We start from the raw sequence: 24,110 nt of genomic DNA on the forward strand, positions 1-24,110 counted from the left end.
TGTTGGTTTGCTAGTTTTGTTAGAACTAATTAAATAATCGGAATTTGTTATTAGATTTATTAAGAGGTTGTTAATGGTTGTTGGCTGGGTTATTAGAAATTGATTATATGTATTATATTTGTAATAAGTTAAACCCAATCTTTGTTGCATTCATTCATTTTTGTTCTTTAAATCTGAATTCATCAAACAATTTTAAAGATAATAGAGAATGTTAATTTTTTTAAAGATATTGGATTCGAACAAACAACGTCTACAACTGTAAACATAAATATTTACAACCTCTTGACAGATATTTATAAACAGATATTATCTTGTAATCATCTAGACTATTAAAAACATATGTTAAATATTTATTCTTGTAAACATAAACTCCTAGACACATATAGCTGCCATTTACAGCGTACATCAACCATATGTTGTCCACCAATTTTGAAAAATTACAACCTGACATTACTTCTAACAAACTCACATGATTCATCATAGTCAAAATCTATTGTCAACTTATAAGTAATCATCGTAACATTACTCCTGACACAAATATCAAATATCGTTTTAAAATTTCTCAATCAAATTGAGAGAAAGATATAAAATCTATTGAAAGTCAACACCGAATGCTACAAACTTTGAAAGTGAATGCATCGAAAAGCATTCCATCGAAATTAAGCATGATTTTGTTGATTTTTTATATGGGCAAATTACAAACTTTAGTCACTAAACTTTAGGGTATTTATAATATTAGTCCTTAAGCTTCAACTATAAATACCCTAACCCATTTAACTTCAAAATCATCCCAAATCATTCTAGCTTTCTCCCAATACTAGAGAATTTAGAGAGTTTCTTGAGAGTTATTTTCTCCTTTTTTTATCAAGAGAGAATTATCATTATTTTCTCCTTGGTAGATCGAGAGAGGTTGTAATTCCTATTTTCTCATAGTGAAATTCTTCTACCGTTGCCCATGGTTTTTATCCTATATTATTTAGGGGTTTTTCACGTAAATTTTGTGTCTCTTTTATCTTCATTTTTATTTTCTCAAATTATCAGTTGCGATTTTGCTCTATCTGATAGCCGTCTTCCTCAACAATTGGAATCAGAGCCAGATTAGAGTGTGTAATATCTACTTATTATCTTTGTGGTTGTCACCAAAAGGTGGATCCTCCAACATAAGAAAGTAAGAAGGTATTACTCATTCTTTGAAGGTTCCAGAGAACTATTTACGATAGTGAAATAGTGGGAGCTATCCGTAATAGAAGTTATGACAATAAAATTTGATATTGAAAAATTCAATGGGAGAAATATCTCATTGTGGAAATTGAAGATGAAGGCCATCCTGAGGAAAGACGATTGTCTAGCAGCTATCAGTGAAAGGCCGATAGATTTCACAAATGACAACAAATGGATCGAAATGGACGGGAATACTATGAAAAACTTTCATCTAGCATTAGCTGATGAAGTATTGTCAAGCATCGATGAGAAGAAGACAGCTAAGGAGATATGTGATCATCTCACCAAATTGTACGAGGTCACATCGTTGCGCAATAAAATTTTCCTTAAGAGGAAATTGTACACTCTCCGAATGTCAGAATCTACTTCAGTGACGGAACACTTAAACACGCTGAACACTTTATTTTCTCAGCTTACATCCTTAAGATGTACAATAGGAGAACAAGAACGTGCTGAACTTATACTTCAAAGTCTACCTGATTCGTATGAACAACTCATCATCAACTTGAAAAACAGTAATGTCACCAGTCTAGTCTTCGATGACGTTGCAGCTGCTGTTCTACAAGAAAAAGATCGGCGCAAGAATAAGGAAGACAGACAAGTAAATCTGCAACAAGAAGAAGCGTTAACAACGATGAGAGGGATCAACGGAACGTGGCCAAAACAGTAGTCACAAACATGGTAGATCAAAGTCGAGAAGCAAGAAGAATTTAAAGTGTTACAACTGTGGAAAGAATGGTCACTTGAAGAAGGATTGTTGGAGTCTAAATAAAAACTCCAATCCACAAGGCAATACCGCCAACACTTCAGATGATGAAGATGCTCTATGTTGTGAAGCGTCAACCACCGTGGAATGTAGAAAAAGATTTGCAGATATATGGCTCATTGATTCGGGAGCAACATATCACATGACCTTAAGAAAAGAATGGGTCCATCATTATGAACCTGTCTAAGGAGCATCTGTGTATAGTTGCAATGATCATACCTTAGAGATCATTGGCGTGAAAACCATCAAATTGAAGATGCATGATGGAACAATTAAAGTTGTTCGAGATGTGCGGCACGTGAAAAGCCTAAATAAAATTTTATTATCCTACCAATTGTTAGATAATAATGCAAGTAAGATTGAAACACATAAATGAATCATGAAGGTGTTCTGTTGAGTGAAAGGTGAAAATATAGCAACAAACTTGTACATACTGAAGGGAGAGACTTTTCTAGAAGCATAAGCCTCTGTTGCCTCATGTAGTTCAGATTCTGCAATGCTATGACATCAGAAACTTGGACATATGTCAGAATAAGGAATGAAAGTCCTTGTAGAGCAAAAGCTACTTACAGGCTTAACAAATGTATCACTTACTTTGTGTGAGCATTGCATAACAAGTAAGCAGCACCGGTTGAAATTCAACACATCAAATTCTAGAGGCAAAAATGTTCTAGAATTGGTTCACTCTGATGTATGGCAAGCATCAGTTACATCCCTAGGTGGAGCAAAATATTGTCTCATTTATTGATGACTACTCCAGGAGATGTTGAGTGTACCCTATTAAGAAGAAGTCATATGTGTTTTCAACTTCCAAAAACTTCAAAGCACGGGTGGAACTTGATTATGGAAATAAGATCAAGTATTTCGGAACAAATAATGAAAGAGAATACACAAGCGAAGAATTTGATGACTTTTGCAGGAAAGAAGGCATCAAAAGACAGTTCATAGTGGCGAACACTCCTCAATAAAATGGAGTAGCAGAGCGGATGAACAGAACCTTATTAAAAAGAACAAGAGTAATGTTGAGGGATGCAGGCCTAGTAAAATCATTATGGGCAGAAGTAGTCAATACCGCCTGTTATTTGGTGAATCGAGCTTCATCAACTGCAATAGAGCTGAAGACACCAATGGAGATATGGACTGGTAAACCAGTTGATTATTCAAACCTCCATGTATTTGGAAGTGTTGTGTACGTGATGTACAACTCCCAATAAATTTCAAAGTTGGATCCAAAATCCAGGAAATGCAAATTCTTGGGGTATGCTGATGGTGTAAAGGGGTATCATTTGTGGGATCTCATTGCCCGCAAAGTGGTCATCAGCATGGATTTTATCTTTGTAGAAGATAAACTATAAAGAAAAGAAGACAATGATAGCGCTGAAAAGTCAGAGACTATTCAGATACATATGGAAAAGGAGTTTAAACAAGGAGATTCTTCTGAAGCAGAACCATCACATGATGAACAAGAACCAGAGAGTTCTAAAGCTGCTCCAACAACTCGTCAATCAGATCGTGTGAGAAGACGTCCTAATTGGCACTCAGATTATGTTATAGAATGTAATATTGCATATTGTCTTTTAACATAGGACGGTGAGCCATCAATATACCAGGAGGCAATAAACAACTCAGATACTTCATTGTGGATGATGGCGATGCAAGAAGAAATTAAAGCCTTTCATAAAAATAATACATGGGACCTTGTGCCACTACCACAAGGAAGGAAACCAATTGGTAACAAATGGGTCTTCAAAATCTAGCGAAATGGTGACGATCAAGTGGAGAGGTATCGTGCAAGACTGGTGGTCAAAGGATATGCTCAAAAATAAGGTATTGATTTTAATGAAATCTTTTCTCCTGTGGTTTGACTAACAACAGTTCGAGTAGTCTTGGCAATGTGTGCTATATTGAACTTACATCTAGAGCAGCTAGATATTAAAATAACTTTTCTTCATGGAAATCTTGAAGAAGAGATTTGTATGCTCCAGCCTGAAGGTTTTGAAGAAAAATAAAAGAAGAACTTTGTTTGCAGGTTGAACAATTCTCTATACGGTCTAAAGCAGGTGCCGAGGTGTTGGTATAAGAGATTTGATTCCTTCATTATGTGCCTTGGATACAACAGACTTAATACAGACCCTTGTTCTTATTTCAAGAGATTTGGTGATAACGATTTTGTTATATTGATGTTGTATGTGGATGACATGTTGGTTGCAGGACCCAACAAAGATCATATTGAAGAATTGAAGGTACAACCCTGCTAGGGAATTTGAAATGAAGGACTTGGGATCAACAAACAAGATTCTAGGGATGCAAATTCACCAAGATAGAAGTAATAGGAAGATTTGGCTTTCACAAAAGAATTACTTGAAGAAGATCTTGCCAAGATTCAACATGCTAGATTGTAAGCCAATTTCTACCCCTCTTCCTATTAACTTCAAATTATCCTCTAGTATGAGTCCTAGTAGTGAAGAAGAGAGGATAGAGATGTCTCGAGTGTCGTATGCATCGGTAGTGGGAAGTTTAATGTTTGCTATGATATGAACAATACCAGACATTGCACAAGCAGTGGGAGCGGTTAGTCGGTACATGGCGAATCCAGGAAAAGAGCATTGAAATACAGTAAAGAGGATTCTGAGATACATCAAAAGGACCTCAAATATTGCATTATGTTACGGATGATCAAATTTACTTATCAATGGGTATGTCGATTCTGACTATGTAGGGGATTTGGATAAAAGCAAATCTACTACATGATATGTGTTCAAAATTGCTGGTGGAGCTGTAAGCTGGGTTTTAAAATTACAGTCAGTTGTGGCTACATCCACAACAGAGGCAGAATATGTAGCAGCTACACAAGCCAGTAAAGAAGCAATTTGGTTGAAGATGCTATTGGAGGAGCTTGGGCACAATCAAGAGTATGTCTCTCTGTTTTGTGACAGTCAAAGCGCCTTGCATCTAGCAAGGAATCCAACATTTCATTCAAGGACAAAGCACATACGAGTTCAATACCATTTCATTCGTGAAAAGATGGAAGAAGGGACGGTAGATATGCAGAAGATCCATACCAAAGACAACATAGCAGATTTCATGACGAAGGCAATCAATGCTGATAAATTTACTTAGTGTCGATCCTCTTGTGGCCTGTTAGAGACGTAAGCAACATGATGGTACAAGGTATAAAGAATGGTGTGAAGATATGATTGTTCTAATCAAATCTTCAAGCGGGAGATTGTTGAAAGTCAACACCGAATACTGCAAACTTTGAAAGTGAATCACCGAAAAGCATTCCACCGAAATTAAGCATGATTTTGTTGATTTTTTATATGGAAAAATTACAAACTTTAGTCACTAAACTTTAGGGTATTTACATTATTAATCCTTAAGCTTCAACTATAAATACCCTAACCCATTTAGCTTCAAAATCATCCCAAATCATTCTAGCTTTCTCCCAATACTAGAGAATTTTGAGAGTTTCTTGAGAGTTGTTTTCTCCTTTTTTTCTCAAGAGAGAATTATCATTATTTTCTCCATGGTAAATCGAGAGAGGTTGTAATTCTTATTTTCTCATAGTAAAATTCTTCTACCGTTGCTCGTGGTTTTTACCCTATATTATTTAGGGGTTTTCCACGTAAATTTTGTGTCTCTTTTATCTTCATTTTTATTTTCTCAAATTATTAGTTGTGATTTTACTCTATCCGATAGCCGTCTTCCGCAACAAAATCATAACTTCCATTTCTCCTCCTCTCCTTCATGGAAATAAAGAATATCACATCGATTGATTGTCATTTAACTACTGATTTTTACTCTAAATTTAAATTAAAAAAAGATGAATCAACCACGATAATCACAATTATTTTATTTCCATCGATAACAACATTTATTTATATATTTTTTATATTATATAAATATTGTTTTTCTTTATTATAATAAACGGTCATGTTAATAAAATATCTCCATAACTCATCATACAACCTTTCCCATAGATAGAGAGAAAGAGAGAGAGAGAGAGAGAGAGAAAGAGATATGAAAGCGTCTTTGTCCAATAAAATATCAAGTCTTAAACGCTCTTCAAAAAAGACCGAAATGGTGCCAACCAACATATTAGGGTTGATAAAACCTTAAAAATCAAAAAATCGATTCAAATCAAATTATGTGGTTCGGTTCAGTTTAAGATTTTTTATTTTACAATTTGATTTGGGTTTGTTTTAAAAATATTATTACGTAAGTTTCAATTTTTTTATATAAAAGTCGTTTGTTCCGATTCAAACTGAATTAAAAAAAAGAAAATAATTATCTAAAATAAATTTATTTTGAATTTGTTATAAGATAAATTTAAATAAATAAAATTTTAAAACTAATGATATTTTTTTATGAATTTAAAATTTTATATTTGCATTCGATTTAAGCATTAAATTTGCTTTCTTTGGAGGTTGAGTTTAAAAAATAATGATCGATTAAAAACCATAAACCGAAATCAAACTAAACTGAACTGAAAACCACAGTTTTCATGTCATTCAATTTCGGTTTCATTTTTTATAAATTCGAAAAATATTATTCAATTCATATTTTATTAAAAATCAAATCAAACCAAACCGAACCATATACATCCTTACAACATATAGTGACAAAGTTGCAGTCCCCCTTAATCAGATTTAGCAGTCGCCCCATTGCCTGCTTAGCTAAAATAAGAACCGTTACGTTCAAATATCCAAGATTCACAACCGAATTGGGACAACCTCACTTATTCATACATAGTTAAGGATGGGTATGAGTCGGATTTCTGGCCCATTGGATCCAATCCGTGAAAAGTATTCCTTTCACCTGAAATTTGATTCAATTTGGGTCGAGAAAAATTTTACTCATTCGAAATTTAACTTTTTTGGATAAAATTTACATTTGAGTCGATATGATCTAACATTAATATATGTTTAAAAATGTTTAATTAATAAAATATAGATCTAATTGAAAAAAAATAGAGAGGTATTATTACAATTATCCTTAAATATATAAGGGATAATTACACTCTTATTTCAGGTCGAGTATTTTCATCCTAAACCCAAACTCAATCTGATTTGATCTTATCCTTTAATAAATCTGATCCGATCTGACTTGTACATGAATTTAAAAAAAATAAACAATCGACTCTAAAAGATCTGATCAAGCCGGACCCGTCGAGTCTGAGTTTTCATGCCCATCCCTATACATGGTAGATAGTAATTTAAATTCTAATTAGAAATTAAATTGAATTTTGTTATAACAAGGACCTCAATTTGAATAAATAATTTTTTAAGTTTTTCAATTTTGAAACGAATTTAATTTAATTTTTACCATTTGATTATCTAAAAAGAATGGATTAATGAATCGACGTAAATATCTCTTGAATCTTCAATTTCGAAAACGAGCAAATTGAAGCTCTTGAGAGCAATGACCTAAGAACGCTCCATATCTCATAAATTTCAATGTTTTAAAATTCGATTCGATTCCTATATGAGTTTCTTGTACTAAAATGGAGGAACAAATCTAAAAATATGGAGAACAAAGATCAACAAAATGACTTGGAAGTGTGTCACAAAAAAAAAAAAAACAAAAGAATACCTCGTTGGTTTGGATGTACTAATCATCCATCTTATACAAGAGTAACAGCGAGGTAAACTATAATAATGACAACGAAAAAGGATATATGTTTCCAACTGAGAATCTCTTATACCTTTCTCCATTTATAGCTAAGGAGAGAAGTTTTCTTCGTCTGAACTGGAATCGTCCACCCGCTGACTGGTAATTGCTGGAAGTAGATGTCTACGAATATCCAGGGACTGTGACTGACGCTCTGAAGACAGTTGTTGTTTCTCTTGAGAAGCTAGCATTGTTGAGTCTTCTTTCTTGGAATCCTCGTCTTGCTGAGGCTCTGAAGACAATTGATGTTGGTTCTCTTGAGAAGCTGGCGCTGATGAACCTTCTTTCTTGGAATCCTTGTCTAGCTGACGTTCCGAAGACGATTGCTGTTGGTTCTCTTGAGAAGATGGTGCTGGTGAACCTTCTATTTTGGAATCCTCGTCTTGCTCAGGCTCCGAAGACAATTGTTGTTGGTTCTCTTGAGAAGCTAGCGCTGATGAACCTTCTTTCTTGGAATCATTGCCTTGGTGATGCTCCAAAGACGGTTGTTGCTGGTTCTCGTGAGAAGCTGGCTCTAATGATCCTTCCTTTTCAGAATCCTCATCTTGCTGAGGCTCCGAAGATGATTGTTGTTGGTTCTCTTGAGAAGCTGGCGCTGATAACCTTCCTTTTCAGAATTGTCATCTTGCTGAGGCTCCGAAAACAATTGCATTTGGTTCTCTTGAGAAGCTGGCTCTAATGATCCTTCCTTTTCGAAATCCTCATCTTGTTGAGGCTTCGAAGATGATTGTTGTTGGTTCTCTTGAGAAGCTGGCACTGATGCACTTCCCTTTTCGGAATCATCTTGCTGAGGCTCCGAAGACAATTGCATTTTGTTCTCTTGAGAAGCTGGCTCTAATGATCCTTCCTTTTTGGAATCCTCGTCTTGCTGAGGCTCCCAAGACGATTGTTGTTGGTTATATTGACAAGCTGGTGCTGATGAACTTTCCTTTTCGGAATCCTCGGCTTGTTGAGGCTCTGAAGAAAATTGCATTTGGTTCTCTTGAGAAGCTGGCTCTAATAATCCTTCCTTTTCGGAATCCTCATCTAGTTGAGGCTCTGAAGATGATTGTTGTTGGTTCTCTTGAGAGGCTGGTGCTGATGATCCTTCCTTTTCGGAATCCTCGTCTTGTTGAGGCTCCGAAGATGATTGTTGTTGGTTCTCTTGAGAAGCTGGCGCTGATGAACCTTCATTTTTGGAATCCTCACCTTGCTGAGGCTCTGAAGACGATTGCTGTTGGTTCTCTTGAGAAGCTGGCGTTGATGAACCTTTTTTTCCAGAATCCTCGTCTTGCTGAGGCTCAGAAGACAACTGCTGTTGGTTCTCTTGAGAAACTGGAACTGATGAACCTTCTTTTCCAGAATCCTCGTCTTGCTGAGGCTCCGAAGACGATTGTTTTTGGTTCTCTTCAGAAGTTGGCTCTGATGAACCTTCTTTCTTGGAATCCTTGTTTTGCTGAGACTCTGAAGACAATTGTTGTTGGTTCTCTTCAGAAGCTGGTGCTGATGAACCTTCTTTAATGGAATCCTTGTCTTGCTGAGCCTCTGAAAATGATTGCTGTTGGTTCTCTTGAGAAATTGGCACTGATGAACCTTCTTTTTTGGTATCTTTGTCTTGCTGACGCTCCAAAGACGATTTTTGTTGGTTCATTTTAGAAGCTGCTCTTGAACCTTCTTTTTTGGCCTCCTTGGCTTTCTGGGCTAGCTGCTTTGCTCTGGTGTCTCTAATTTCTTTACAAACCTTGTCTAACATTGTCAAGAAATCCTTTACAATCACAAATAAACGCAAGCCTTCCTTCGTTCCGGCCTGACCATGAAAATAATCCGCTGTGCTCTTGATGAGCTCCATTATTCTTTTTTCTTCCTCTGATAGCCCTTTAATATCAGCTTCTGCACCTTCGGTAAAACAAGACATTGTAAGATAAAATTGAGAGGCCTCATCATCAGTACCCTTCATATCCGTATTCAAAAACTCTTTAGTTTTTTTCAAACCAAAATCGAGTTTTGTCACAGTAGTTGGAAGGGCATCAGCATCAATCGCAGCAGCCTTCTTGACAACTTCAAGTTCGGTGGTTACACCTGAAACCACTTCAAGACCAAGACTGCGGTAATGCTCCTCAGTGTCTTCTTCATTACCTTCAATGAAGTCCGTTGCCTTGAAACTGCCAAGGCTAGAGCCCTGGCTTGATGATGAGCCCTGGTTTGATGATGAGCGAACACATCTTATGCCTTCATAACGTATGATCTCCTGAACTACGAAGTGGAGAAGTGTCGTCTTGCCATCGGTTCCCTTCACATCAGATAGTTTCAAGAGTGTGTCAAGCTTGAATGCCTGTGCACCACCACGGTAGGTACCATCATTCATGCGGTTACCAGTTTAAGCACTGCTTCTAGAAGTTTCGTGAACAATCTGCTATTTTGAGCTTCGTGCAAGCTATCTGTCATTAGGGCAATAATCACAATCATCAGGTTATTCATCATTGAAGTAATAGAGGTTTACATATAGGAACTATATTCATGAAGATAAATTCCCAGAAAATATGTTTTAGGGTTAAATTATGTGGCCTCTTGATTATTGAGAAGCAGAAGATCCAATCGACGAAAAAATACATGCAAAAAACATTTGAGAAATATTATTATTTTTCATTTCCTTCCTCCTATGGTGACCTGAAGGATCTATCATCTCACCTCAAGAGTTGCAAAGGATTCTTTGAGGCCACCAGCTTCCTCAGGAAAAGTGCTCATGAACAGCAAGGCATCAATTCGTTTGAAGGCACAAGGTATTTCAACCACGGTTTTAAGGAATCTCTCGGCAGGACCTAATTGATTAATATCCCCTGCGAATAATCTAAGCTTCAATTCCTCGTCTGCTGTTGGTGTCATCTTCTGTAATGTTTGAAGGAGCTCTCCTGGAAGCCTATGACCTGGCTCAGTTTAGTTTAAAAGAGTGAGCTGTCACATGCATTTAAGATTGAAAAAGATGGATCTAAAACAAATATTTCACATGGATATTCGACCAGATGAATGAGAACTTAAAACTTTCAGCTTTTGTAGCCGCTATCTATGCACTTAGTATATATTTCAATTACTATCTTCATATTTTACATGTTTTTTCTTGATAAATGTCTATACACCTATGAATGCTCAGAATTATTTGCCAAAACTGTACACATATAATTACTCAAATTCCTATTACATTCTATACCAGCAAGTTCTCTGGTAATGCAGTTTCCTTATGTTCTACACTTAAAAGGGGAACTTAATGTATTTGATTGGAAATTCTATTAACCCCATAGCAAGATCATTTTAAGCAATTAAATCTTTTTTTTCCAATCAATTTTTTTGTGTTCTAATTGTCAGTCAAACTAAAATGTAAATGATATTTAGTATCAGTATGAGCAATTCCGCCAATATACCTTTAAAAATAGAAAGATACCTTCTTTGAGAGCATCAACAACTTCCCGTGTTGAAATATTTAGTGCACGTAGAAGAATAGACAAATTTTGTGCTTTCCTAGGGTCGATAATCTGAATGTACTGTATCACAGTTTCCACTGGTTTTCTTTCTTCTCATTACTCTTGTTAGTCGCTTGATAACCAAATAAAGTCTCTATCATCTCCTCACTCAACCTACAGAGGTTTTTCAGTTGAAATTTGGAATCAATGAAAATTTTGATGACGAATTGTTAGTCAGAAAGTTTACTATTAATGGAAGGTAAAATTGTTGCCTTACTGGAATGATCCACCACGGATCTCATGCCAGACCATTAACTGATCTGCATTAGCTGTAACCTTGTCCCAGAAAACGGTTTTAACTTGGCTTTTTGTGAAGAATCATCACGGCCACCATTAGAAGAAGAAGTCTCACATTTACGGCCTCCAATAGGTCCAGCTTTCGCTTTTGGTGGCGGTGGAGGACGGACACCTTTAGGTGGAGGCGGTGGGGGGGCAGAACGAGGAGGAGGAGGAGCTGGTGCTTTGGGAGCTGGTGCTGCAGGCGGTGGTGCTGGAGGAGGAGCTGGTCTCCCAGGAGGAGGTTTCAGGAGTGGTACAGCAGGTTCTGATCCTGGTGGTTTCGGAAGTAAGCTGTCGTCTTGGTTTGCAGGCAAACTACTATCGGGAGAAAGGTCATTATATTCGCTTGTAGTGGGGTCTTCTTTGCTCGAACTTCCTAAACTAATAGACTTGTGTGAAGAACCTGAAAGATTATAAAGTTAAAATCCATGTGGAAACATGAACAAGAAAACGAAGATGATAACAACTCAAATAAAAACACACGACAAACACATACCTTCACTCAAGTAATCGTTTAAGTGTAGAAGAGGTTTTTCCTCCTTTGGTTCTTCCATTTTCCTCAAACAACAAAAGAAGAAGACCACCGCAACAAGGATAAATGTTGTGACAGAAGTTGCAGCAATAGCAATAATAACTGTCATCATATCCTTCTTTTTCTTTTTTTTAGCTTTACCTGATTTCAAAACCTTTTTCGATATGTGAAGTGAATAATCCAATACACCTCCAGATGGATGCGACCGTATATAGCTTGAGGTAACATCTGGATCAGAAGCAGGAAAGACAAGTCCATTCTTTTTTAAGCAATCAAGAAACCCCTCTCTCTCTTGAGGAGGCAAAGTATTAATCGCTTTGTGTGTGCTTTGTTTTTTTAATAATGGCGATATCAAGTCATTGGTTGCTTGTGGTATGTACAGGTTAAAATATTTCATAGCAACTCTCTTTCCCCATCTCTTCCATGCAATGGTTCCATGTCTCAGCCTGTACGTAGAAGATCTCTGTCAAGCTTTCAACAGGTAATGTTTTCAACCCTGAACTTGAGAAATCAAATAGGTTTCAAGAAAACCGGACACGACAACACTTGTCCACAATTGCAGTGACATATACATGAACCTTTAACATATTTCTAATGCATTAAACATTGAATATGCTCGAACCAAACCTACACCAGACAAGAACCTTGACTATCATCAGGTACTAAACCCCTAGAAAAGGAAAACGACTAATCTTATAAATCAAAGTAAAGGCAGGAAACTTTTGGACATAGCTTAGCATTTCTCATAGCTGAATGAATTGCCTTTGTAAGTCGAATTATTCGCCCTCAATATAACGAGAATTCGACATAATTGCCTTAAAAAAAATCCAAACCGAGTTCTCTCAGTTCCCTTCATCACAATGCTATAACATGCTAGAGTCCCTTAACAACATACATGCTCCAAGAATTCAACAAGAGGGGATGAAAATAAAAACAAGAATATGAATCATCATACCATGTTGTCATTCATCTTGGGAGATGTTTTTGCGCTGCTTTCATCTTCACGTATCCTCCTCTTACCATCCGAGCTCGCCACGGTCAAATTGCAAATCGATATCACCAATAAAATGGCATAAGCAGCCATTCTCGTTTCCATTGCTCTTCCAAACATCACGCCATTCGCTTATTGTTCTTCTCATTTCATCGAATACACTAATTATCTTTCAACAAAGCTCCCCCAACAACACAACCCTGTTTTTCTTTCTATGTATTCCTTAATTATTTTCCCGCCTTCAAGGAAAATGTCAAACCCTCTTCTTCTAAATTGTTTCCTTCATCAAACCATTACAATGACACAACAATTTGTTTCAGTGTCTCTCAATATTAACATTATTAATCCCAAAAAAAATTAAAAAACAAAAAGAAAGAAAGAAAAACAGGCTTTTACGTATCTGGGGTCTGCAACTGGGCAGAACCAAGAGACAAAAAAGCCAACAATGTGATTAGAAAGAGAAAACGCAGGTCTGGGTTGGTGATAATATTTTGCTGTGGGGGGATAGTTGTTCACCCGAATGTTTCTCCTTTTTTCGGGTGAGGAAAGACTCCCTTGAGACGTGAGGAGGACGATGTTAGATAACCCACCATTTTTTTTCTTTATTATTTTTTAAAGGAAAATTAAATTTTTTCCATTAATGGAACCCCGTTCATTACTATATTAATTATTTAATATAATAGAGGTTTTTCATCTTATTTTATTTTTAAAATTAACTGAATTTTGCACGGATATTCAGCCTTACTAAAAATTCAGATTCTCCCTCCATTAATTAGTAGTCTTATATTAGACTAATGCTAATTCTGGTGAGACTGACCTTCATTCATATCTCCATATAGGGTGCCTAAAGAAGCAACAAATTACCTACAGTCCTCAGAGCGATCCAAGGTGAAGAAAGAGTCTGAAGACAAGTAAACGTCAAGATCGATTACTTCAAGAATCACAACACGAAGATGATTCAACCACCGTAACAAACCATACACAAGGTTTACGAAACAATCATCTAGTGACAGTCAAGAAAAAACTTTATTACAATGTTGAGGATGTTAAGGAAAAGAGGAGGATGGAGGGACAACCAACGACGACAAAACGATTGGCCATTGACAAGGATGGCAAAAGTAGGTTTTAAAGCTAAGTGACGGTTCTCTCTTATTTGTTGTTTGCTATTGTGTATTATGGATTATTATTTTTGAAGTTTATTAAGACTTTGTTATATACTTTCAATTTTTTTATTTAATAATTTATGATTTATAAAAATATTTAAAAGTTCTTTCAAATATAAATAATACACATTTGAATCATTATTATCATAATTAAACATTATAGAGAAAATTAAAAGATTATTTTTAAAAATAAAACATCGTTCACTTTTCATTTTCGTATGCTATACATATTCATTTTACTCATCTTTATTCTCCAAATTACATGGAGTAAACTACCTAAATAATCACTTAAAACATTAATATTTTAGTTCACTCAAACGTTAAACCCTTGGGGGTATTTGGATGAGGGAAAAGATGATTATTGGAGGAAAAAGTTTTTTCCAGAATTTAATACCCATGTTTAGATTGGAAAGATTTCTAATAGGGAGTAGCGATCCATTCCCAACGGTTACATTTTAGGGTGTTTTACCAAAAATGTCAATCTCACATATTGCTTAGGTATTTGTCTATTCCTATTAGGGTACGTTTGATTCACGAAATGTAAGATTATAAGTGGGAATAAAAAATTACCAGGGAATATGATTACTGTGAATGTTGTATTTTGTGTTTGGTTGGTTTAGCAGGAATGTAAGATTACCGTGTTTGGTTAAAGGAATAAAAAATTATTAGAATGTATATTTGACCAAATTGTCCTTATTATATATTTGTTTTTTTAACAAGTTGAAAATATTTATATATTTTCTTTAAAAATAATTAAATTCATAAAATTTATCTATTTTTTTTACAAAATTGAAAATATAAAAAGGTTTAATGAAAGGGTAAAATTTTATTTTAACCCCTAAACTTCATATAAAATTTTAATTATAGGCTTTTTTTTTGTAAATCTAAAATAGTTTAAGGATAAATTTGTAATTTAACCTTCATAGAATTTTTTTATTCAATGACAGAAGAATGCTATTTTTGGGGAAAAAATTAAGGGCATTTTGTCCAAAACGCCGGTAATCCAACAATACTTAAGGAAAGGAAGGTAATGACATTCTCGGTAATATACCCAAAAAAATTCACTATTTGTAATAAAACATTTCCATGAATGACATTCCCAGCCAACCAAACGGGGAATGTAGATTTCATTCTCATGGGAATATCATATTTCCCGAACCAAACAACCCCATTGTTTAGACTAAAATACCCTTAAACAATATAATTATTTCAAAAATACATTCTCTTAAAATTTTAATATAATTTTAGATGGATAATGTAAAAATTAATATTAATTAAAATTAAAAGAATATATGATATATTTACTCTTTTGTTCTACCCATTTATCTTTTAAATTTTGTAAAATATATATATATATATATATATATAAATTTTATGAATTTATTTTTTATAAAAAAATATATAAATTAAAAATAATGAAATAATATATTTTCTATAAATTTTTATATAAATATTTTCATTTGAATATTCATAATTCAACTTGTTAAAAAATATAGCACAAGGACGATTTGGTAAAATATATATTCCAGTAATCTCTTATTCCTTTAACCAAACAATGTAATCTTATATTCATGCCAAACAAACCAAATATAGTAATGTAATATTTCCAATAATGTATTAGATAATGTTACATTTCGATAATCTTATTCTCAAAGGTAATGCTACATTCTATGAACCAAACGCCGCTAATACTTTTGCTAATCAAAATTCAAACACTAAAGTTTTAATAACCTAAATAATTTTTTTATATTCTAGCCATTTAGTAATTAATTTCTCTAAATTTATTGAATGATATCAGTGACAAAAGTATATATTATTTTTTATAGAAGACTCGATTTCGAACACGTGTCTGTAAAGTATTTTGTCAATAGATTAATTAAATTTCTAAACATATATTAAATGGTAATCACCTAAGACTATTTTTTAAGTAATCACCTAAGACTATTTAAAAACAATTGAATTCCTGAATTAATAATTTCCACATATTGGATCAAGTTTAGGTGTATGAAATGCAAAAGTAAAACTAAAGTTGAAAATAGAGTAAAAAATAACAAAAATATTATCCATATTTCTTTCTATTTAATTATAAACTAATTAAGAGAAGTAAAAAGAAAATTAAATTTTTTTTTTTTTATTTTTTAGCCAACTAAAATTATTATTTTTAATTAAGTGGAGATATTACATTCCCAAGAGGGAATTCAAATCCACACAATGTGAAACAACATAAACATCATTGACCATCAGTGGATCTCAAAATTATTTATTTTGAAAATTCAAAGAGTGATTGGATTGAAAAAATTAAAACAAAAATACACCAAAGTTGTCGAAGCTTTTTAAAATTTCAAAATAATTACATAAAAAATAAAAACAAAGAACCGTGTCTCTAAGAGGTACTCAACAGTGGGCATGCAGGATTCTTAGCATTAAACCATATAGGGCAAACAAAGCACATAAACGGGCACTTTATTTGTAACACAAGCAATACGTGAGACAACACAACATCCGACCATAATAACAGCGCAAAACCTAAGAGAAAGAATTGTTTCGCCGTCAAGAAATATCGTATCATGCTGCCAATGAACATGCAACAATATAAATACGCGAAAGAGTTGACGTCCTACGAATCATATTTCCACCCTAAATAGTAACCAAACATATTTAGAATCATGGCTGAGAGATCAAGAGCCAACGTATCTGCTAACTTATGAGGATTTCCAACTCCAGGTTGAACGAAAGGAAGATCAAGAAGCAAATTTTCTAATCACTCACCTTCCAGGTTTGCTATTAAGACCATGATCCCAAAAACTCAATTTTACAAGTAAAAAACTTGGGGTTTAGTTTTTGAAAGAATTTGTAATAAACGAACAAGTTTGGTTAGTTACCTGGTGGGATTTATTTGTGACGTTTATGTGTTCATAGGTTTCTCCAAAGAGCAGATTAGTGTCACCTATGTGGACTCCTCTCGAACGATTAAAGTGCAGGGGGAGCGAGCACTTGAGAAGAACAAACGACGACGTTTCAACCAGGCCTTCCCTGTTCCAGAAGATTGTGTCAAAGAAAAAATGCACGCTACTTTTAGAAATAGTATCCTTACCATTACAATGCCTAAACAGACAATTACTCAAACAGGTTCCGTGCAAGATGCAAATGCCAATAAAGAAACAACACTTCCCATGGCTGCTTCAATGACGTCCTCCGTTGTTGAAAAGCAAACAGACGAAAAAGTTTTGCCTCCCCAAACCCCTCGAAACGCCATAACTGATCAGCCTAAAGCATCAATGGAAATGGGTCGTCAACAAAATGTAAATGCTCCTCCGAAGGTGCAGCTATCAGTGAGACAAGAAGAAACACAAAAGAATGCTGCTGCTGCTGCTGCCATTGCAACTAGCACAAAGCAAGCCGAAGAGAGGACTGCGGGGTCTACCTCTACGGCTGCCGTAGAAGAGAAGAAGCGGCCGAAGAAAGTTGAAAGCAGCTTCCTGGGGAGAGCCAAGGGAATGAAAAGAATGGAAACCATAATGAAGAGCGTAAAGAGAATTGCCACGGACGATTACGAAGATCGACAGAATCTGATGAATATAGGGGTGTCGGTTTTGGTGGTTGTGGCACATGGGGTTTATATCACCAACAGTTATCGATCATCTGGACAAGCCGAAGATTAGACTATACCATGCATGCAAACGTGTTTAAATATCAATACATCATAGCATCGTTCCGAATTAAACGATCCACTGTTTTAATTGAATTTTAATTTAAATTCCAATACTTAGATTTAAGTGTTTTAAAGTTTAATAACAAAATCATTATACAATCTACAATTTAGTGACTGATAGTAGAATTTACGGATAGTTCTATGGTGCGGCGCCTAAAAAACGGCTAATATACGGCGTGACCGGTTAAACAATGACCGGTTAAAATTTAGATCGGTTATGTTATATTATTTAACCGGAAATATAAAGTACAATAACATACTAGGTAGCGCTTATATAATGTAATAGGTAACGCTTATATTGACCTATTTTATAAGTAAACCGGTATATTTATACCGATAACATTGCAAATTTACCTATTACATTATAATATGTTGAAAGTGTCTATACTTTTTTATAAAAAAGATCGATACTTTTTTAAAAGTTATGTAATTTATGTTTCAATTTTTTAATAGTGTTTCATGTTTTCCACCTACAATATTAATTTAATAATTTCATTTGCACAAAAAATTATTTGATTGTTTTGATATTTTATAAAATAATATTTAGAATTTAAATTTAACAATATTAACTAAAGATAATAATAAATATGTAATATATGTTATTGATTTTAATTTAATGAATATATACCGTAACATAAAAATAAATCATTAGATACATATAATTACTAAATTGATATCTTAAAACTCACTCAAAATATAACCTTAAATTAATGTTTTCCACAGTGAAATAAGTATGTACACTTTTATAAAAATGATAGATACTGTACAATATAAGCACTACCTATTACATTATATAAACGCTACCTATTACATTATATAAGTGTTACTTATTACATCATATTTTTACCTATTATATTGAAAGTGTCCATACTTTTTATAAAAAGGATCGATACTTTTTTTAAAGTTATGTAATTTATGTTTCAATTTTTTTTAATAGTGTTTCATGTTTTCCACCAACAATATTAATTTAATAATTTCATTTGCACAAAAAATTATTTGATTGTTTTGATATTTTATAAAATAATATTTAGAATTTAAATTTAACAATATTAACCAAAGATAATAATAAATATGTAATATATGTTTATTGTTTTTAATTTACTAAATTAATATCTTAAAACTCACTCAAAAGATAACCTTAAATTAATGTTTTCACAGTGAAAAAAGTATGGACACTTTTATAAAAAGGATAGATAACTTACAATATAAGCACTACCTATTATGTTATATAAACGCTACCTATTACATTATATAAACGCTACCTATTACATCATATTTTTACCTATTATATTGAAAGTGTCCATACTTTTTATAAAAATGATCGATACTTTTTTTAAAGTTATGTAATTTATGTTTCAATTTTTTTTAATAGTGTTTCATGTTTTCCACCTACAATATTAATTTAATAATTTCATTTGCACAAAAAATTATTTGATTGTTTTGATATTTTATAAAATAATATTTAGAATTAAAATTTAACAATATTAACCAAAGATAATAATAAATATGTAATATATATGTTTATTGTTTTTAATTTAATAATAATATATATCGTAACGTAAAAATAAATCATTAGACGCCTATAATTATTAAATTAATATCTTAAAACTCACTCAAAAGATGTACATACATAAATATGTAGTTATTGTACATACTTAAATTTAATGATAATATATACTTGTAGTTATTGTACATACCTAAATATGTACTGCGAATTTAATGTTGTACCCACCCTTTAACTACCACTACCAATACCACATCCTATTGAAAGAAGCACGACTGAAACATATTCAAAATGAACATTTGCTTACATCTCCATCAACTCCTGGACCACTGAACTTGCACAACAAAATTGGTGCCATGGATAATACTGATGTAGACAATGTTAAGCCAACCGAGGAATGCCATGAAGTACATAATGTTGATGAATCTGACAGATTGGTTGGTCAGCTCTTCTGTTCACGTGATCAAGCTTGGTACTTTTACAAGGGATTCGCATGGAACATGGGTTTAGTGCACGTAAGGGAACAACACGGCTTGACGTGGAAGGGAATGTGAAGATACAAGAATTTTGTTGTTCCAAAGAAGGGTTTCGAGTATCAAAAGTCAAAACTGTTGATCATCAACGTGCTCATACGCCAGTCACAAGAACATGATGTAAGGCTAGAGTCGTAGTTACAGCAACAAATACAAACGATCAGTGGGTTATAAGTAAGTCTGATTAGAAACATAATCATGCATTGTGCACACCTGCTATGACACCATTTATGTGTTCTAATAGAGCTGTAAGTAAGGTTGATATCGATGAGGCAACAATATTGAAAGAGGTCGGTGTTGGCACGTCACAAGTAATGAACTATTTAACGCAGCAGGCAGGGGGCTATCATAATGTTGGATTTACACATAAACACCTCTACAATGCACTTCAAAGAGGTAAAGCAAAGGAAATCGTCGATGGGGATGTGAATGCGCTTATTGCCTACTTTGATTATAAGAAACATGATGATCCGGGTTTTTTATGACATACTCGGTAGACGAATCGGGGGCATTGTATAATCTTATATGGTCGGATTCTACATCGAGATCGGATTACACATGCTTCGGTGATGTAATTACGTTCGACACAATGTACAAAGATAATTTGTATGGTCGACCAATTATGCCTATTGTTGGTGTCAATCATCACCATAACACAATTGTGTTTGCCACTGCCATAATCGCTGACGAGACGTCTCAATCTTTCGAGTGGGTGCTAAAGAATTTTTTAGAAGCCATGATGAATAAATCACCTATTTCAGTTGTCACCGATGGGGATAGGGCAATACAGAGGGCTATCAAATCTGTTATCCCTTATGCTAAGCACAGATTATGTTCTTGGCATCTTTCTCGCAATGCACAAGCTAACATTGGTGACCCAAAGTTTACAGCAGCATTCTCAAAATGCATGGCTTCCTGGTGGACAACCAAGGAATTTGATATTCAATGGCGTTCGGTTGTTTCAGAATTCAACGTCCAAAAGTATCCATGGGTGATTGAGAAGGGAAATACATGACACTTATGGGCACAAGCATATCTAACCGGTCATTTCTTTGCCAATATTCGCTCAACACAAAGGTGCGAGTCTATGAATGCTTCACTAGCTATTGCACTGAAACACAAGAAGACATATTTAGATGTTGTTCGTGCAATTGAAGATGGAATTAGTAGAATGCGTATGAACGAGTTGAAAGCGGATTACTTAAGTTCTCATACGAAGCCCTTCCAGATAACAAAACTGGTCGACCTTGAAAGCCATGCCGCTACGATTTTTACCCGCGAATCTTTTCGTGTGTTCCAAGATGAACTTATACGGGAGACATTGTACTGGATTGAGGCAGAGATTAAGTCCTTATCAGATGAATGTCAACATTATATTTTGTCAAAGTACGCAGAAAAAAATAGGAAATTTGAAATTAGTTTTGATTCTCGTACGAAAACTCTAATTTGCTCCTGCAAAAAATTCGAGACCGTTGGACTTCTGTGTCGCCATCAACTTCACATTTTGAAGCACTTGGACTACACATATTTGCCCGGGACTTTGATTCAAAGTAGGTGGACTAATGATGCGAAGGCTTCTGCACCCAGCTATGTTGATTTGAATGTGTCTCCAGAAGTGATGCAAATGGCAAGGTTTGCTGCTCTACGTTCAACGTCAAGTAGGTTATGCTACATTGCATCAAAGACAGACGAGTCTTTCAAAACCGCAAGAGATGAGATGAAAAAACTAATAGAAGAATTAGAAAACTCGTTTGGTTTGAATGATTCATTCAACCAGAGCATTGTAGTAAACAATGTTCGTGAGCCTCAACGAAAACAACGCAAGCGAAAAGAAGTGCCGAAGAACAAGGTCGAGAAGAAAATTAGACGATGTGGGTACTGTAACGGTGAGGGACATAACAAACTAACATGTCCTCAAGTCAAGCTCAGTTTGAGTACAACCACACAGCCTACATCAACTGATTTTTTCGAAGACAGAATGGAATGACAACGATCTCCATATATCGTAAGTATCAACATGACTCCTATTGTAAAGTACCGACACAATATTTAAAAGTGTCGATATAGGTTGTAGACCTATTCGCTCATAAAACCGGTATATTTATACCGGTTATATTACAAAATTATCTATTACATTATAATTCTGGGTTCTGATGTGTAAATGTCGACACTTTTTGACAAGGTATCGACACATTTTTCTTCCATTCTGGAGATAAAGTACCGACACAATATTAAAAAGTGTCGATATAGGTTGTAGACCTATTCGCTCATAAAACAGGTATATTTATACCGGTTATATTACAAAATTATCTATTATATTATAATTCTGGGTTTCGATGTGTAAATGTCGACACTTTTTGATAAGGTATCGACACATTTTTCTTCCAATCTGGACATAAAGTACCGACACAATATTAAAAAGTGTCGATATAGGTTGTAGACCTATTCGCTCATAAAACCAGTATATTTATACCGGTTATATTACAAAATTATCTATTACATTATAATTCTGGGTTCCGATGTGTAAATGTCGACACTTTTTGACAAGGTATCAACACATTTTTCTTCCATTCTGGACATAAAGTACATACACAATATTAAAAAGTGTGAAAACTTTGTTGTGGATATCATGGAAAATAATGATATAGTAATGTGTTTCGATACATTTGCAAGTAGATGTAAAATACATTAATAACTAGTATTGATATTTCAACAATCCTCAAATGTATATGTATACAGAGAAGTAAATATGGAATAATTAATGAAAATAAACACATAATATAATCACACCAAAATATAAATACACAAGAATGTTCAAATAATGTACATGTAACATCCCAAAATACGGGTTAGTGACCAAAAGTGTAAAATTTCATAATATGGTGATTAAAGTATAATAGTTTAATAGTTTAATGATTTGTTCGGAAATATTTCCTAAAAGTTTATAGTAATTATCCAAAGAATTAAAGGGCAAAATGGTCATTAGACTTGAAAAATTATAATTAAATGATATATATAAATATGGATAAGGATGGGAGATTTTCCAGAAAAATCTCTTCTCTCTTTTCTTCTTCATTTTCTCTTCTCCACGTGTGAAGCCAAGCAAAGGTGAGTTTTCTCTTGAGCTGATTATGTGCTGAAATTTAAGTTTAGTTTTGATTATTAGATGCTAAGTAAGGTTAAGGAAGGATTAATTTGCTTTAAAACAACAAAATGAAGAGTTTATGAGGATTTAAAGATTTGAAGTTTTTGAATGAAATATCGAAATAAAGTTTATATTGAGAATTGGAAGTTGAATTTGACTTGTCATCAAGTCAATTAAGGGATAGGAAGTGTTAGAATAGGAATTTGAACATGTTGCAAAACTAGTATAATTTTTGCAATTACATAGGAATGACTAGATTTGAAGTTAAAGAAGTGATTAGGGAATAAGAATAAGTTTAAGTATGTGTATTAAAGTTAGGAGTATTAAAGGAAGTGAAATAGGAAGGTTTGAGCTGAAATAATGTGATTTCGAGCTCAAAATGAGATTTCTGGGCTAGGGGAATCGGTACCCATTCAAGGGGAATCGATTCCCCTCAAACGAGTAAGAATTCCAGAATGCTAGAGGGGAATCGATACCCCAGGGGGGAACCGATTCCCCCATAATGAAAAAAAAAGAAGAAAGAGAGAGACTAAACTATTAATCCCTTAAATGGTAGGATATTAGAGGTTAATTTCAAGACTTGGGCATCTGATAATCATCTTGAAAATTATGCTTATGTAGATATTGAACGTGACTTTGTTTCAAAGTAAACGAAGGGTTAGAATTGATTCAATTCAAACAAGGCTAAGGTGAGTGCATGTGCATAACATGATTATGTTAGTATATTCAGTTTAGAACTGCGATAAGTCTAGATTTAATATCTTGATACATGATTCATTCAAGATTATTAAATATGATATGAATTCATACCATATACATTATGGGATATACTATGCAGATTGTGGTAAGTCTATGTTCCAGATTAGAGCTTATATATGAATGAGTCACGAGATATCTATATTAGGTATATGAAGTGTGCGTGCTGTGTTTGTTATGGTTTATATGTATGAATGAGCATATGTATTGACATGTTACAATATATATATATATATATATATATATATATATATATATATTATATGAGTTGTGTAAATATGTAGATAAATGTGTTAAATATGTGAAATAGTTAAAATGATCAAGATGATTTCATAAGAATATGA

The 24,110-nt window shown here is 34.0% G+C and overlaps 2 protein-coding genes and 1 pseudogene across 2 annotated transcripts; 1 reads left to right on the forward strand and 2 right to left on the reverse strand.

Annotated features, from left to right (window-relative positions):
* Positions 1-7,679: 7,679 nt before the first annotated feature.
* LOC120119603 (uncharacterized protein DDB_G0290301-like) lies at positions 7,680-8,169 on the reverse strand (the record flags this gene model as incomplete). The annotated part of the gene is made up of 1 exon (XM_039139419.1): positions 7,680-8,169. A coding segment is annotated over one exon (462 nt), but the record flags the coding sequence as incomplete, so codon positions are not given.
* LOC120119623 lies at positions 8,148-13,101 on the reverse strand (annotated as a pseudogene).
* A 3,681-nt stretch (positions 13,102-16,782) lies between these two features.
* Positions 16,783-17,778, forward strand: LOC120119634 (inactive protein RESTRICTED TEV MOVEMENT 2-like). The gene is given in 3 exon segments (XM_039139445.1): positions 16,783-16,814; positions 16,816-16,892; positions 17,036-17,778. Coding segments are annotated over 3 exon segments (852 nt in total).
* Positions 17,779-24,110: the final 6,332 nt, after the last annotated feature.

The sequence above is a fragment of the Hibiscus syriacus genome, unplaced genomic scaffold (genome assembly GCF_006381635.1).
Source record: "Hibiscus syriacus cultivar Baekdansim isolate YM2019G1 unplaced genomic scaffold, ASM638163v2 tig00001095_pilon, whole genome shotgun sequence".
Classification (NCBI taxonomy): Eukaryota; Viridiplantae; Streptophyta; class Magnoliopsida; order Malvales; family Malvaceae; genus Hibiscus; species Hibiscus syriacus.